At 39.0% G+C, this 13,383-nt stretch overlaps 1 protein-coding gene across 1 annotated transcript; it reads left to right on the top strand.

Annotated features, from left to right (window-relative positions):
* The first annotated feature begins 2,151 nt into the window (after positions 1 to 2,151).
* Positions 2,152 to 13,220, top strand: LOC111866558 (probable medium-chain specific acyl-CoA dehydrogenase, mitochondrial). The gene is made up of 11 exons (XM_023855621.2): positions 2,152 to 2,425; positions 3,476 to 3,572; positions 4,103 to 4,270; positions 4,800 to 4,900; positions 5,950 to 6,030; positions 6,569 to 6,699; positions 7,202 to 7,310; positions 7,517 to 7,657; positions 9,118 to 9,219; positions 9,904 to 10,074; positions 10,193 to 13,220. The coding sequence occupies exons 1-11, from the start codon at positions 2,408 to 2,410 to the stop codon at positions 10,331 to 10,333; spliced, it is 1,260 nt and encodes a 419-aa protein (XP_023711389.1). The 5' UTR covers positions 2,152 to 2,407; the 3' UTR covers positions 10,334 to 13,220.
* The last annotated feature ends 163 nt before the right edge of the window (positions 13,221 to 13,383 follow it).

Below are 13,383 nucleotides of genomic sequence, written 5' to 3'. Positions count from 1 at the left end.
GTCAGAAGTTTCTGACTGTTGTATTCTATTTCCTAGAATTCTGGACGACAGAAAAAGTCCAAAAACCCAGTATATTCACCTTAAAGTTTCTCTGCCATATGTCAGCCACCCTAGAGTTCTTCTCACTAACAAGTGTTTTCACCCAACATTTGCGTGAAGAAGAGACTGAGGAATATCGGATGTATGCTGGAGGGAGTAGTGTAACAGCTCAACAGAGATACAGATGCGGGTCAGTGTATGGGACTGCATTCTGGGGTCTTTATTACACCCCCACCCCAAGAATTTGAGTAAATGAAATGGATTTTCGAATGAGGTGTCTCAAGTATTTTGCCCATTTTGAATGGCTATGAGGCTTTATCTCACTGAGGGAAGAATATTGGTGAAAACTGTCTGAACACAAAAGGAGGCCCCATACTATGGCTCAGAGAGAGAGAGAGAGAGAGAGAGAGAGAAGACTTGACTGGAGATTGGAGGAAGTTACAGAATGGGGAGGTTTATTTATTCCTTTCATCTAGTATTGTTATATATCACAATACAGCATAATTACTATTTCTTGACGTGCCATGACACGGTTCTCTTTGACTGATTGTGGTTGCAAGAGGCTCAACAATATATTGATATGAGGTGGATATGTGAAGTTCAACAAGTATTTTATGTATATGACATATGTGTTTTGTAAGGAGCGCTAGCAGTGAAATAAATACACTATTGTTAGCATGGTATCATTTTCCTTAAGGCAACAGGAGTGGTGCAAAAGTCTAAAAATGGCCTTCAGGACACAAATATCATGATGACTTTTTCTTAGCAGGAACAAAATGTCCAGTTTGTTTTACAACTAAATTACTAAGGTTTATATATATATATATATGACAACTACCATTAACTTTTGAAATCAGTATTATCCTAAAAATTATATTTTAAAGGACACTCTCAAAGAAGTATTTCAATTTGCAATTGTGGCTAAAGGTACATTATTTTTATATACAACTCAAACAATTACTAAATATCACATCTATTTTAAAAACGTTTTGATTTTGAAAATTCATTATGTCCCAAAATGAGAACTTCTGTATGTGAGCTATAAATTGACTACTTAAAAGTACAAAAATATTAGGTATTAAATGTAATAAGAAAAAAGTAAAGGTATCCTTGTAACAGGTAGTGGAGGCCCATAGGTTTGTGAGACGTTGAGGTTCCCACATTTTCTAGACAATCTGCTCATAGATGGTGGCAAGATTGTCAGCCCTGTGTGCCAGCCGACCCTTACCCCCAAGAACATTCCAAAAATATTCCTGGTACTCATTTCTGTTAGAGGCTGAGTCAGCCCCAGGGACATAGGGATTAAATGTAATACCTTCACAATATTCATACTGTCACTCCCCTTCCAGAACCACACTACAAGGTTCCATAACATAGAAGAATATCGTGAATTCTATTGTCCATGATGTTGCTCTGCACTACCATCTTGCATTCATTTCATACTACCCACTTTTCCCACCTATGACATATCTTAAGTCATTTCTTACCATGATTACATCCAGAATTTTTATCCATTCTTTATTCTTGCTGTCCACTGACCTTATCAGCAGTTTTCTTAATCATCCACTTGATAACAGGTGTGTTTGGAAGGGGTTGCAGTGAAGGGGGTTTGTATGAGTTATAAACTTGCCATCAGAACACTTCTTTCCTTGCATCATCAGTATATCAGTAAACCATAATTACATTATCAGTGTGAAGTTATTGACATGCCTTACAGTCAGTCTATAAGGTTTTAAAGAATAGGACTTATATACTTTGTTGAATTAGTTTCTTAACTGGGTGGTTGAATTTTGTAGCGAATCACATGGCTTATATCTGCAGCATAATGCACAGATGCATAAAATTAATTTGAAGTACTGTTGTTACATGGTTCTAAGGAAGCTTCAGTTCTGTTTTAAATTTTTTTATAGCAGGTTTCGAAATTGACAACGGTACAAAGAATACTTTGTAGTTTGACCGTAAATAGATATGTCCATCAGTATAGCATCTTTGGAACTCAATATGCGAGCAAGAATATCGTGGACATCGTGGATTACCTACCACAGATTAAAGTAACCAGTAGCACAAGCACGGACTACTACATGAAGCGGTATGAAGTCTCTTGCCCTCTGGTGGCAGCAGACGAAGAACATTGTGCACATGCTGCATACAAGAGGCGCCATCTAATGTTAGAAATCTATGTGGGGTGAAGCAGACAAGTTTAAAAAAATCGTAATGTAGTTAGCAAATTCGTCCATATCCTTTAATAGAATCAACAGCGATCAACAGAATAGTGTGCTTGTGATAGGCTGTGATAGTAGATTCTCATGTAAACCATTTTATGTGAATATTGTGGAACTTTTCATTCACCGTTTGTATAATACAGAAGATGGCCTTATTTGTACAGGTATTAGAACATGGCTTCTTAATAATATCCAAAAGTTTGTGACGAGGTATATTAATACAATTACTGTGTTTCTGGACACTATCCATCGTTCTGTTAATAGCTCTGTCGATTGCGCCCAGCTGAATAGGTTCCACCTGAAGGGGGAGACAGAATCCAGTCTCCAAAACGCTGTGTGTTTAAAAAAATAAAAATAGGACGATGGATAATGTCCAGAAACACAGTAACTGTATATGACTTGTTAAAATATTGTATTCAGTAACGTACACTACGATGTTGCGCGTAAAATAATTGCTGTGTAAACTTACTCTCCTGAGAGATATACAGGTGTTGCTGATTCTGTTGATAATTATTTTGATGGTTTAAATAAATTTGAGCACGTTAATTTTGATATTAATGAGGGACATATTATGAGAGTAACATACAATTTCGGCACAAAGACAGTAAGAACCCCACCCAGTAAGGCATAATTTTCATAATGTGAAGGCTACTTTATCACGCATCATCCGGATCTCCACTTTTCAGTCAGATGCATTTAGATCTGTTGATTGGTCATGAATTGTCATGTCATCATTGCATACATATTTCAAATGTGCCTTCTCAGAAACTAGAGAATAAGCCTTTTAAAAGAAGATAGTTGTTGAAAGAGCAAAACTTAAATCATATTTGTAATGTTCCAGAGATCAGTACTGCAGTAATATGTAGTTGTTTCATTATCATCATTATTATTTGGTGTGGTTCTTTCCATGTATGGTTACTTATGTCTTACGTAGCCTTATTCACAATTTATAATAATTCTAACATTCATTGACGCTGTTTAATGTAGCTTGTATGATCTATTCTTAGAAAATTATAACCTTTAGGACCCCATTGGCAAGTTGTACATAACATGTGGGCCCAAAACAGGTACATAAGGATGCTATGTATACATTTATACCCATGATGCATGGCGTAGAAGTGCAAGAAGAGGGAAGTGGAATATTTGTTCAGAGTTCCGTAAAAAGACTGCACTTTCCTCATGTAGCTTAGTCTGTATTGCTGTTTTATCTTCAGATAACAAAGAGGAGCCTGTGTTCTGGCTTCCGCGCACTTTCCACTCTGCCTCACCCTGCAGCAACCGAAGGAAGACAGTCCCGTGGATTCTGGTTCGGTTGGTATCACTGGACGAACAAAATTTTCAATTGGCATTATCTTTGAAGTAAATTTCATTGAAGTGGGTTTCCAGTAAATATGACTGAGTCTCATGCTTAAGAAACGACAAAGATTAACTGTGTTTGAGAAGAAGATTCTGACCTTTGACCCTTTCCCATCCATTTCTTTAATGCCCAAGTTCACTCCTGACACCTACAGAGTTGCGTGAATGTAAGAAAAAGAATACACTTCGGTTTTTTTATTGAAAAAAAATGCATGCATAGAAAAATGCCCTAGGCCATGCCCATGTGGCCCTCTGTAGACATTTTGATATGAGAAAATGTTAAACTCCTGCCATCTGTTATGTGTATGCGCCAACTACTAGAACAGATATGAAAGATTAGAAAGAGCACAGATACATCACCTAACAGAAATCAGGGGGAAGTAATAGTATGAAAGCTAATGTAACAGGTGATGAGACTAAATTGTCAAATGGTGTTACACTAAGAAGCGTGTGTATGTTAGAAGACTGTCACTGAACTGTTCCAGAACTCAACGATACCCAGAAGGAGTTGCAAGAATTGGCTCGAAAATTCTCTAGAGAAGAGATTGTTGTGAAGGCTGCTGAATATGATCGGACCATGGAGTACCCCTGGGATATTATGAAGAAGGCATGGGAACTTGGCTTATCAAATTGCCACATCCCTCAGCACTGTGGTGAGCTGTGCTGTCTGTACCTGTCCCAGTGCAGAACTCAAACATCTTCCTGTCACCTTATGTTAACAATATGAATGACTAAGGTACTGGGGGAGAAAATGTTGAAGTTATGTATGTTAATATAGACACACACCGTCAGGTATATGCAGTATGCTCCAATTATCCATGCTAACAAAGAGCAAGAGACACACAAATAAATGAAAAACATAGTGATCCAGGGTTCGGGTGTTGTGAGGAGACCATGTTGACAGCTGAATGTACATGCAGCTCCATTGATGTTTGCGGACTTCACTGGAATGCCTCTCTAATGCAATTGACATTTTCTTCAGGAAATTTTACATGCAATAGACTAACTGTAGTCCTCAGTTTGTTGTCCCAGAACCTAATGCTTTTCCACGTAGGATGTTGACTTCCATATTTCGTTCTAAAATGACGCTGGACAGCCGTAAGAAATTGCAACTCTGCTAGCCACACACTGAACCTGCCCCTGTGGTGTCGACATCATTACTGAGCTGTTGTGATGTTGTAGGTGGTCTGGAGCTGTCATGTTTCGATGAGTGTCTGATTGCAGAGGAAGTTGCATACGGCTGCACAGCCATTGCAACTGCAATGGGGGCTTCAAACTTAGGTGTAAGTGAGATTGTGATATTTAGCATGTTAATGTAATGTGGGCACAGGTTGCCAATGCATGGGCACGAAGTATCCTGTGCTGACGTACGAATGCGTGCATGCATACACACAAACACACACAACACATATGTGCATGCACTCCACACAAAACACACATGCATGTTTCCTGCTTTTAGTAATGTTATGATTTTGGGTTTGGTTATTTCTTCCAGTATCTCAACCCTTCAAAACCTGAAGGTACTCTAAAGCAGTGGTTCTCAACCTTTGTCAGACCTCAGCCTGGTAAATTCTTTTTACTATAAGAAAAGGACTTGGTACCGGGCCACGGCCCCGCATCTGAAAAACACTGCTCTAAATAGTATATAAGAATTTATCCCGTACCTCACACGTGGAATACTGCATCTCTGTTGGAAAGCCCAACCAGTTAATATTGTTTAGGAAATAATAATAATAATAATAATAATAAATAATAAATAATAATAATAATAATAATAATAATAATAATAATAAATAATAAATAATAATAATAATAATTTTCTCTTCTCCACGTAGTCCAGACAGGCTCTGGGGCCCCCTCTGCCTCTTATCCAGTAGGTGGGGGGAGGGGTTGGGGATAAAGCAGCAGGTGTTTGAGGCTGACCACTCACCTCCAACTACTGCCAAGGTCAAGAAAATATGGATCTATACATCCACTTCCTCATATGCCTTCATGGTGTAGTGCTTAATTAGGTAAGCAGTGGGACAGTTTTACCTTAGCTTTACCTGCTCTGTATTCTACCCAGGTTGGTACCAGGCTCTCAGATTGCACACCATCGGACTTCAGGTTCACTGCTGTCAGATCCTCATGTCTCAGACTCCATCTTATTAGTTTTTACAGGTTAATGTTTTCCTGTAGATTCCTCAGAATGTCGGCTTTTATGAACACAGCAGTGCGTTTTTAGGTCCCATTAAAGGCAGGGAATGTCTTGAATGAGTGACTATCAGCTTCTCGAGAAGGATTCTGCTGTATAGAGTTGTCAGTAGGTTTCCTTTCATTTTTTTGTTCACAGCAAGCTCCGCTGGTAGCAGCTGGAAGTAAGGAGCAACAGAAGAAGTTCTTAGGAAGGCTGGTAGAGGAGCCACTTGTTGCAGTAAGTGTTTTCCTCATGTTACTTTATTTGTACAGCCTTTCTCCAGTGTTTCTCTGTCAGATGGGATCTTGAAGACTGCTGTTTTCTGGGCTGTGATTCTCTTTGTGTTATTGTGGAAATTTACTTATAAAACTTTTACCAGTGAGCATAGCATCACGTACAAGAAGACCATTAGGCTGGCATTTAGAAACTTGTACTTTGTAATGTGAATGTTAGATTGCCTGAAGCTGATGAAGTAAAGCTAGAACATGTGAGTTGTATGTCATAGCGAGAATACAGTAGCAGTGGCAGCATAAACTGGTGAGGCTGTGTTGTTACGTGATTGACATGGGAGTGGAAGTGATGCCCATGATAACCATAATCATCTCACTACAAATGCCTCTGTTTAAGCATTACCTCAGTTTAATGTTTGAATCTGTTGTCTCCCAGAAATCCCTTTGGTGTACTTGCAAACTGAAGAGTGAAAATCACTTGACTCATTTAATGCATTTGGAATTTTTTGAAAGTAAGTTTCAGAGGGCTGAAATGCTTATTGCAGGCATATGCAGTCACAGAACCCGGAGCAGGGTCAGATGTAAATGGAGTAAGGACTAGAGCAGAAAAGAAAGGAGATGAATACATCATAAATGGTCAGAAGATGTGGATTACAAATGGGGGCGTAGCCAGCTGGTGAGCAAGTATTGCTGTTGTACGTCATCACACAATCTGGCACTGCCATTAGAGAGCAAATAGTCCCCATAGTTATGGCGTTTTCTTCATGTTCACACTCAAATTTTGAATCAGACTATATATGGGTGTTTAGTTGGAGAAGGGTTTACTAAAAAATCATCATTACTAATTTTTATTATCTGAAATAAGAGGTCTTAAATCCCCCACCAGTGCTGAGGGTCTGGCAATTAGACTTTAATATGGAGGCAATGATATTAGTATCTCTGGTTTTCTTGGTACCAACTACAAAGATTGCTGTCTCCTGGGATGTGACACCAAAAAGCTCAATGGATGGCTGGGCATGAAGATTTTGGAGGAACTGCTTCTTCCATTGTAAGAACAGATCTTAGTACACACCATCGTAAAAACCTCGGAGCTTCGAACTGCACTCAGAAATTGTAACTTTTGTGTACCAGTTTCATTTTGTCTAGTGCCTGTGCTAAGTAATGATGTTTTTGTTTAGGTACTTTGTTCTGGCACGAACAAACCCTGACCCCAAGTGCCCTGCTAGTAAAGCATTCACTGGTTTCATTGTGGATCGAGATACACCAGGGCTTACACCAGGAAGGAAGGTGATTACCAAAACATTTCATGTGCAAATGCATAGTGTGGAACAGTTACTTCATCCATGAAGCTCTTATATCAGTGTCAAATTTAAGGCAAACAAAACTAAGAACATGTAACATATGATTTTGGTGAGCACAGTGAAAGTACACGAAATAAATGAGGGTTCAAGAAAACTGTATACATTTTTAGGAGTGACCTTGGGTAATTTCAGGAACTCAACATGGGTCAACGCTGTTCTGATACAAGGGGAATCACATTCGAAGATGTCCGCGTGCCTAAAGAGAATGTTCTTCTGGCTGAAGGAGCAGGCTTCAAGATTGCCATGGCGGTCTTTGACAAGACACGACCTCCAGTATGCTTTTTACATATGAAATCACTACACTTGCATGTTGTTTTTAGGTATCAAATGACTTATGTGAAAGTTTCTTTCCCAAGAACAATCCCTCATCTCAAAACTTTTGTTACCCCATTGGTTTCACTGGCTTTAATTTTAATTGTAAGATACATCATTCAGTTAACGTCATTTCCATCCATTTTAGCCGCTTACAAATTGTCTTCTTGTTTTAGACAAATGTCATTATTTTTTCGTTGTCAGTTACAAAATATGAAATTGAAGAAAATCACATGGAATTGTGTTACCTAGATGTTTGGGCATGTGTGGAGGGGTTAGGGTTACCTGTGATAGTTTCCGTCCTGTTTTAAGGTACAAAGTATACATAGCTGTCATCAGGAAATGCTGACGTATGAGCTAAATGAGGCAAGTAATAACTTGGTGATATTATGATTTGTGAGAAAAATGTCTTGATTTGTTGCTTTTGTTTAATTTTCTCAATTGCCTTCCACAGCCATTTCGCTCCATATTTTTATTTGTTCTGTCCAGTTGGTATAATCCTTTTTTTCTGGCCTCAACTGGTGACCTCTAGATGCATGATGTGATCATATTACTGTGTTCTCGGTCCTCCAGGAGGATCAGGAGGTTTTGCTAGCTGCATGTGAGCCCTCCGTTAATTTATATCCTGTAGAAATAGAATGAAGCTGTAGACCATCACTGCTCTGATGGTTTGTCATGGATTTCTTTGTGTTGAGGCCAGGGTTCTATCTCCGTGTAGGCCATGTGAGATTTGTGGTGGACAGAGCGCCACAGGGGTAGGTTCTTGTCTGAGCACATCATCCAACCAATGCTTAAAACTTGTGTCACCCAGGGCTGGTACAATAGGGCCACTTGTTCCTGCAGTATCAAGGGACACTGCAGTCCTACAGTCAAAACTTCACCTACTAAGTACGTATGTAACCGGACAAGTAGCGATCATTGACGAAGTCTGCAGTGTAAAGACCAAGGGGATATGCTGCCCAGTCAGGACCGCCATGTGCCACGTGCCTCAGGCGGTAGAACAATATGGAACAATGTTGGAGTGATGATCAGGAGGTGAAAACGGAAAGTCAGAAAAAAGTGTGTTATGGCGCTGCTTCATCCACCATGGATCTCCCATATAAACCAATGTTGTGTTGGTCCTTAGCACGGCATCCAGACTGGCTCTGGGGTCCACCCAGCCTCCAATCCAATGGGCACTGGGGTCTCTTTCCCCGGGTTAAAGTGGCAGGGGCGTGAATATGATTACTCACCTCCAACTAGTGCAGAGGCCAAGAAAACATGGATCTGTACATCCACTTCCCCATACACCATCATGGTGTATTGCTTAATTAGTTAAGCAGTGGGACAACTTTACCTTTTTTATGGTGCCACTTCAATCACCATGGTTCTCCCATATCAATTAATGTTGTGCTTATCATCAGTTTTGATGGTATCTTTAGGTTGCAGCTGGAGCTGTAGGGCTGGCACAGAGGGCACTAGATGAAGCTAAAAAGTATTCGTTGGAAAGGAAGACTTTTGGCGTGCCAATCGCAAACCACCAGGTAATTTTGTTTGATGTATATTGAATATTTCTCTCGTGAACGAATCACTTTGAAGTCCTGATTTGAGGTTTCTTTTGAGAGCTGTGGATTTTGGCACCAAGTACAGGAAAGGGTTAAATGGATGAAATTTAACCCTGATATTACTGAGTTGGGGGGACTGAAGTTGAACGATAATCAAGGGAAAGTCTTAAAAGCATTAGGAACGTTGAATGGAAGTCTGAACTTAATTGTAATTGAAGAAAGCAGTTTTCTGGGATGTGGCGCCATGTAGATATTGTGTTAACCGACGTTTTGGAGGAATATATCACCTATTGACCAGTCTATTTGCACATACTCATGCTGGTTCCTCGCTTGCCGATTTTCTTTTTTTTTTTCTTCTTCTACCCTGAAGATGGAGGCGATACATTCCTCCGAAACGTCGGTTAACACAATATCTACACCGCAACACGTCCCAGAAGACTGCTTTCTTCATAATAACTGCCGTGAGAACCTCAAATCTTACATAATTGTAATTGTTGGACGTTGATATAAGAAGTTCCATTCATTTTCATATTTCATTACAAGAGTCGGTTTTCTTAATTGAGAGACACTCATGGGCTGGGAGTATATAGATTAAGTAATTATTTTAATTTAATTATAGATATAAATTGAAACGTGGCAGTTGTGCTTTATTATGGTTGGTAGGCTGTTTCCTTCATGCTTGCTGACATGGCAATTGGTATTGAAACATCACGTCTTGCTTGGATGCGGGCCGCATGGGAAACAGATCAGGGCCGGAGAAACACTTACTATGCTTCCATTGCAAAGGCCCAGGCTGGAGACGTGGCCAACAAATGTGCTACCGATGCTGTGCAGGTGAAACAACTGTTTAATTAAATCGTGGTTTGAACTTGTAGGTGGTGACAGAAACAGATGTTAACTGGGATGAGCCTGTTGCTTATGTTAGAAATATTTATTTTGCTATCTTTTTCAGATATTTGGAGGTAATGGCTTTAACACTGAGTACCCAGTAGAAAAACTGTGTCGAGACGCTAAAATTTACCAGATATATGAAGGCACAGCTCAAATACAGCGACATATTATCTCCAGAGAACTCCTAGAAAAAGCTAAATAAGGAGTCTGAACATACACATTGATTGCTTTGCACTGTGTGAACAGAGATAAGCAGAATGGAGGAGGAACGAAATCTCAACTGAAATGTTCCCGTTTCACATATGGATTGTTTAATTTTGTGTAGCAGGCAGTGGCCAGCATGACTCTTGACACCTCAGCTGGAGATGTCTGTATATGTATATAGTTTTACATTACCAAATTTTCTGGGAATAATTACTCCCAAGTTTTAAAATGGATGAAAGTTTGGGAGAATGGACTCATCTGGCTCTAAGTGGGGACGTGGAGAGCTCTTGTGAACATGGTAATGAACCTGCAGGTTCTCCAAAAGTCAGCAAATCTCTAGACTAGATGATTGATTAGTAAGGTTCTCAAAAAGGATTCTACTTCGTGGGGTTATTGAGAATGCATACACCCATATTCTCAGATGAATTTTAATCTGTACTGAATGATATGAAGTGCAAAAGTTCCCCATTTGTCATGTTGCAACAGGAAGACGGTTGCTATTACAGTTTCCTTGCGCTAGCCAGTCGGAATTACAGGAAACTGATTTCAAAAGTGTCTAGATTAATACGAGTATCTTCCAGGATGTGTTGCCTCATAGTTTAGTACGTAAATACCACTCATTTTGGAAGAGCCTTATGCCTTCATTTTCAGGATAGATGGGGTGACCCTGAAGGTGGAAGTAGCTGGTTCCCTTGAAATGGTGGTACCTGCCTATCACACTACACATTGTCACACCCTACAATACAGTAATCTTCACAGTCACTGCTGTGAGAACCTCAGATCTCGCTCTGAAAGTTTGTAACCCATTTATGTCTTGATAAATGTCAGTAGTTGATGCCTCTATGAAAATCTGACATATTAGCACCAGATAAATAAAAAATAATGCCTACAAGTTAGATGGTAATGGAGAAAAAGCGAACAAAAGTTCCCCCATCTGGCTGCTAAAATTATAGTGACTCAGACAGCAGGTTTATCTAAATAGAGGAGATTGTGTCGAGATATATTTGGACCAGGCAAAGAATGAATGTAAGAAACAATAATACAGTAGAAGTACCTTCTGCACCAAAGAGGGAGGCAGTATCTTCAAAAATGTTGGTAGCCACCTACCAGGCTACACATCCCAGAAGATAGTCTTAATATTCGGCACTGAGAGAACCTCAAATCTCATATGAATTCATGTGTATTGTGTATGGAAGTTTGTGGTCATTTCCAGGTGAGTGTTGAGAAACTTTGTAACCATCTGGTTTCATGTTATTGTAGCAGTGTATTACTATTGTTCTGATGATACACTGATTTTTGTTTTATATATTGTGTGCGTGTGTGTATAGAAATATATGAAGTATTTTTACAAAATATAATTTGTGTTATACATTCTGACTCTACAGAGGTGAGATGATGTTTATGTATAAGTTTTAGCTGTTTAAACAAGGATATGAAAATCATTCAGAATTCTTCATATAAGGCCAGGGTATGCATTCTGAACAAGGGATTATCACTGGACATTACTGTTCCTGCGTCATTGTGTCTTAGAATGTTTTGTTGACTCTTAAATGTGTTACATTCGGTATTGAAGAGATTCAATCATTTTACTTGAAACATTAAGTTTGAACACAGAAATTGTCATAATCCATGAATAGATTTCTGTGAAATTTAATGCTGGATCTTTCAATCCATTGGTGAGCAACATATTCTCTTAGATGTTGGGTGCGCTGTCCAAAGAGTTTTATCATGTACCCATGATGTTACACGAGTAGTCTCTGCCAGTATTTCATTTTCTCATCAACAAATGACTTTAACCAAAAAGTAACACCTTTCTTGCCAATAAGCATGAAAGAAGATATAAAAATATAAGACAACCTCACCACAGCTGAGACATTAAATGCCAACTTTTCACCACAGAGCCTTCGCTCAACCCTGGGCAACTTCATGTGAGATTCATGGTGGACGGAATGGCACTGGAGTAGGGTTTTCTCTGAATTTGTTTGGTTTGCCCACACAGATCATTCCACGATTACTTCATACTCATTTATCGTGGCCTCTTGAGGTGTGCAATAGCACATTATCACATCTCTGGTCTTTAAGTTTGGGGCATCAACTCTGATCTGCCACTTCACTGACCACAGAGGAAAGAATTAGTTTTAGTTTATTGGCCAGTTAAGAGAACCAGTTCAGTTGAAGGCCAAATTAATAGGTTGTTTTCTTATTCAATATTTAGTGCATCAGTATGTATTTATAGCAGTTTTCTGGGCATCTTTGACCAATACAAACATAAAAGGAGGAAACAGATAGATTGATGTTACTGGTCACATATGTAGCATAGTTTCTGTCACATGGCCCATTACATCAGTCACATTAAGGTCCCTCAAGTCATCCATGATTGTTTAAGTTGCATCAGATGAATCAAAATGAGATCATTTGAGCCCATAAAAATAATTTTTTAACTCTTATTAAAACATTTGTTTCATTGTATTTTGTAGTCTTTTACTTGTTTTGGAAAGGCAGAGTGGCCAATGCTAGTATATTAATATTCAAATACAGAGTGACCAAAGTAATTTTAGTTATGTGTTAGTATCCTTTGCATGCTTTGTTTGGTCACACTTTTTCTTTGCTTGTGTCAGCAGTGTATTTTTTATTACATGTTATGACTTTGTGTTGCCTAATTGATAAAGGACTATAAAAAATGTATTATTTTCTGCCTGCAAAAACAGAAGCATGCTTGCAGCTTTTGTTGATAAATTCATGAATATGCCATTGTCAAGGCAAGCAATCCAGTCTTGTGAAACAGAAGAAAATCTGCAATGTGTAGTGTTTACTTCCTTGCATTGTTTCTATCTCATTAATATACAGATCAGTGGAAGTAATGTCTCCAGTCTCTTCTTTCTTTCTCCTTGGTTGAACCATCTTGTTCTGGGTCATTCTTTTTGAGTTCTTTTAACAAATTCTGAATTCCAAGTTCCTGTCCAAAAGTTTAATTTCCAACTCCATCCCTTCATACTTTTCTGTCAGTACTTCTTGTTGTACGGTGTTTGGTTTACCCGTTGCATTCTG

Source organism: Cryptotermes secundus, unplaced genomic scaffold (assembly GCF_002891405.2).
Source record: "Cryptotermes secundus unplaced genomic scaffold, Csec_1.0 scaffold575, whole genome shotgun sequence".
In the NCBI taxonomy this organism is placed as follows: domain Eukaryota; kingdom Metazoa; phylum Arthropoda; class Insecta; order Blattodea; family Kalotermitidae; genus Cryptotermes; species Cryptotermes secundus.
Note: the sequence above shows the minus strand (reverse complement) of the source record. Positions and strands in the feature narration are given on the sequence as shown.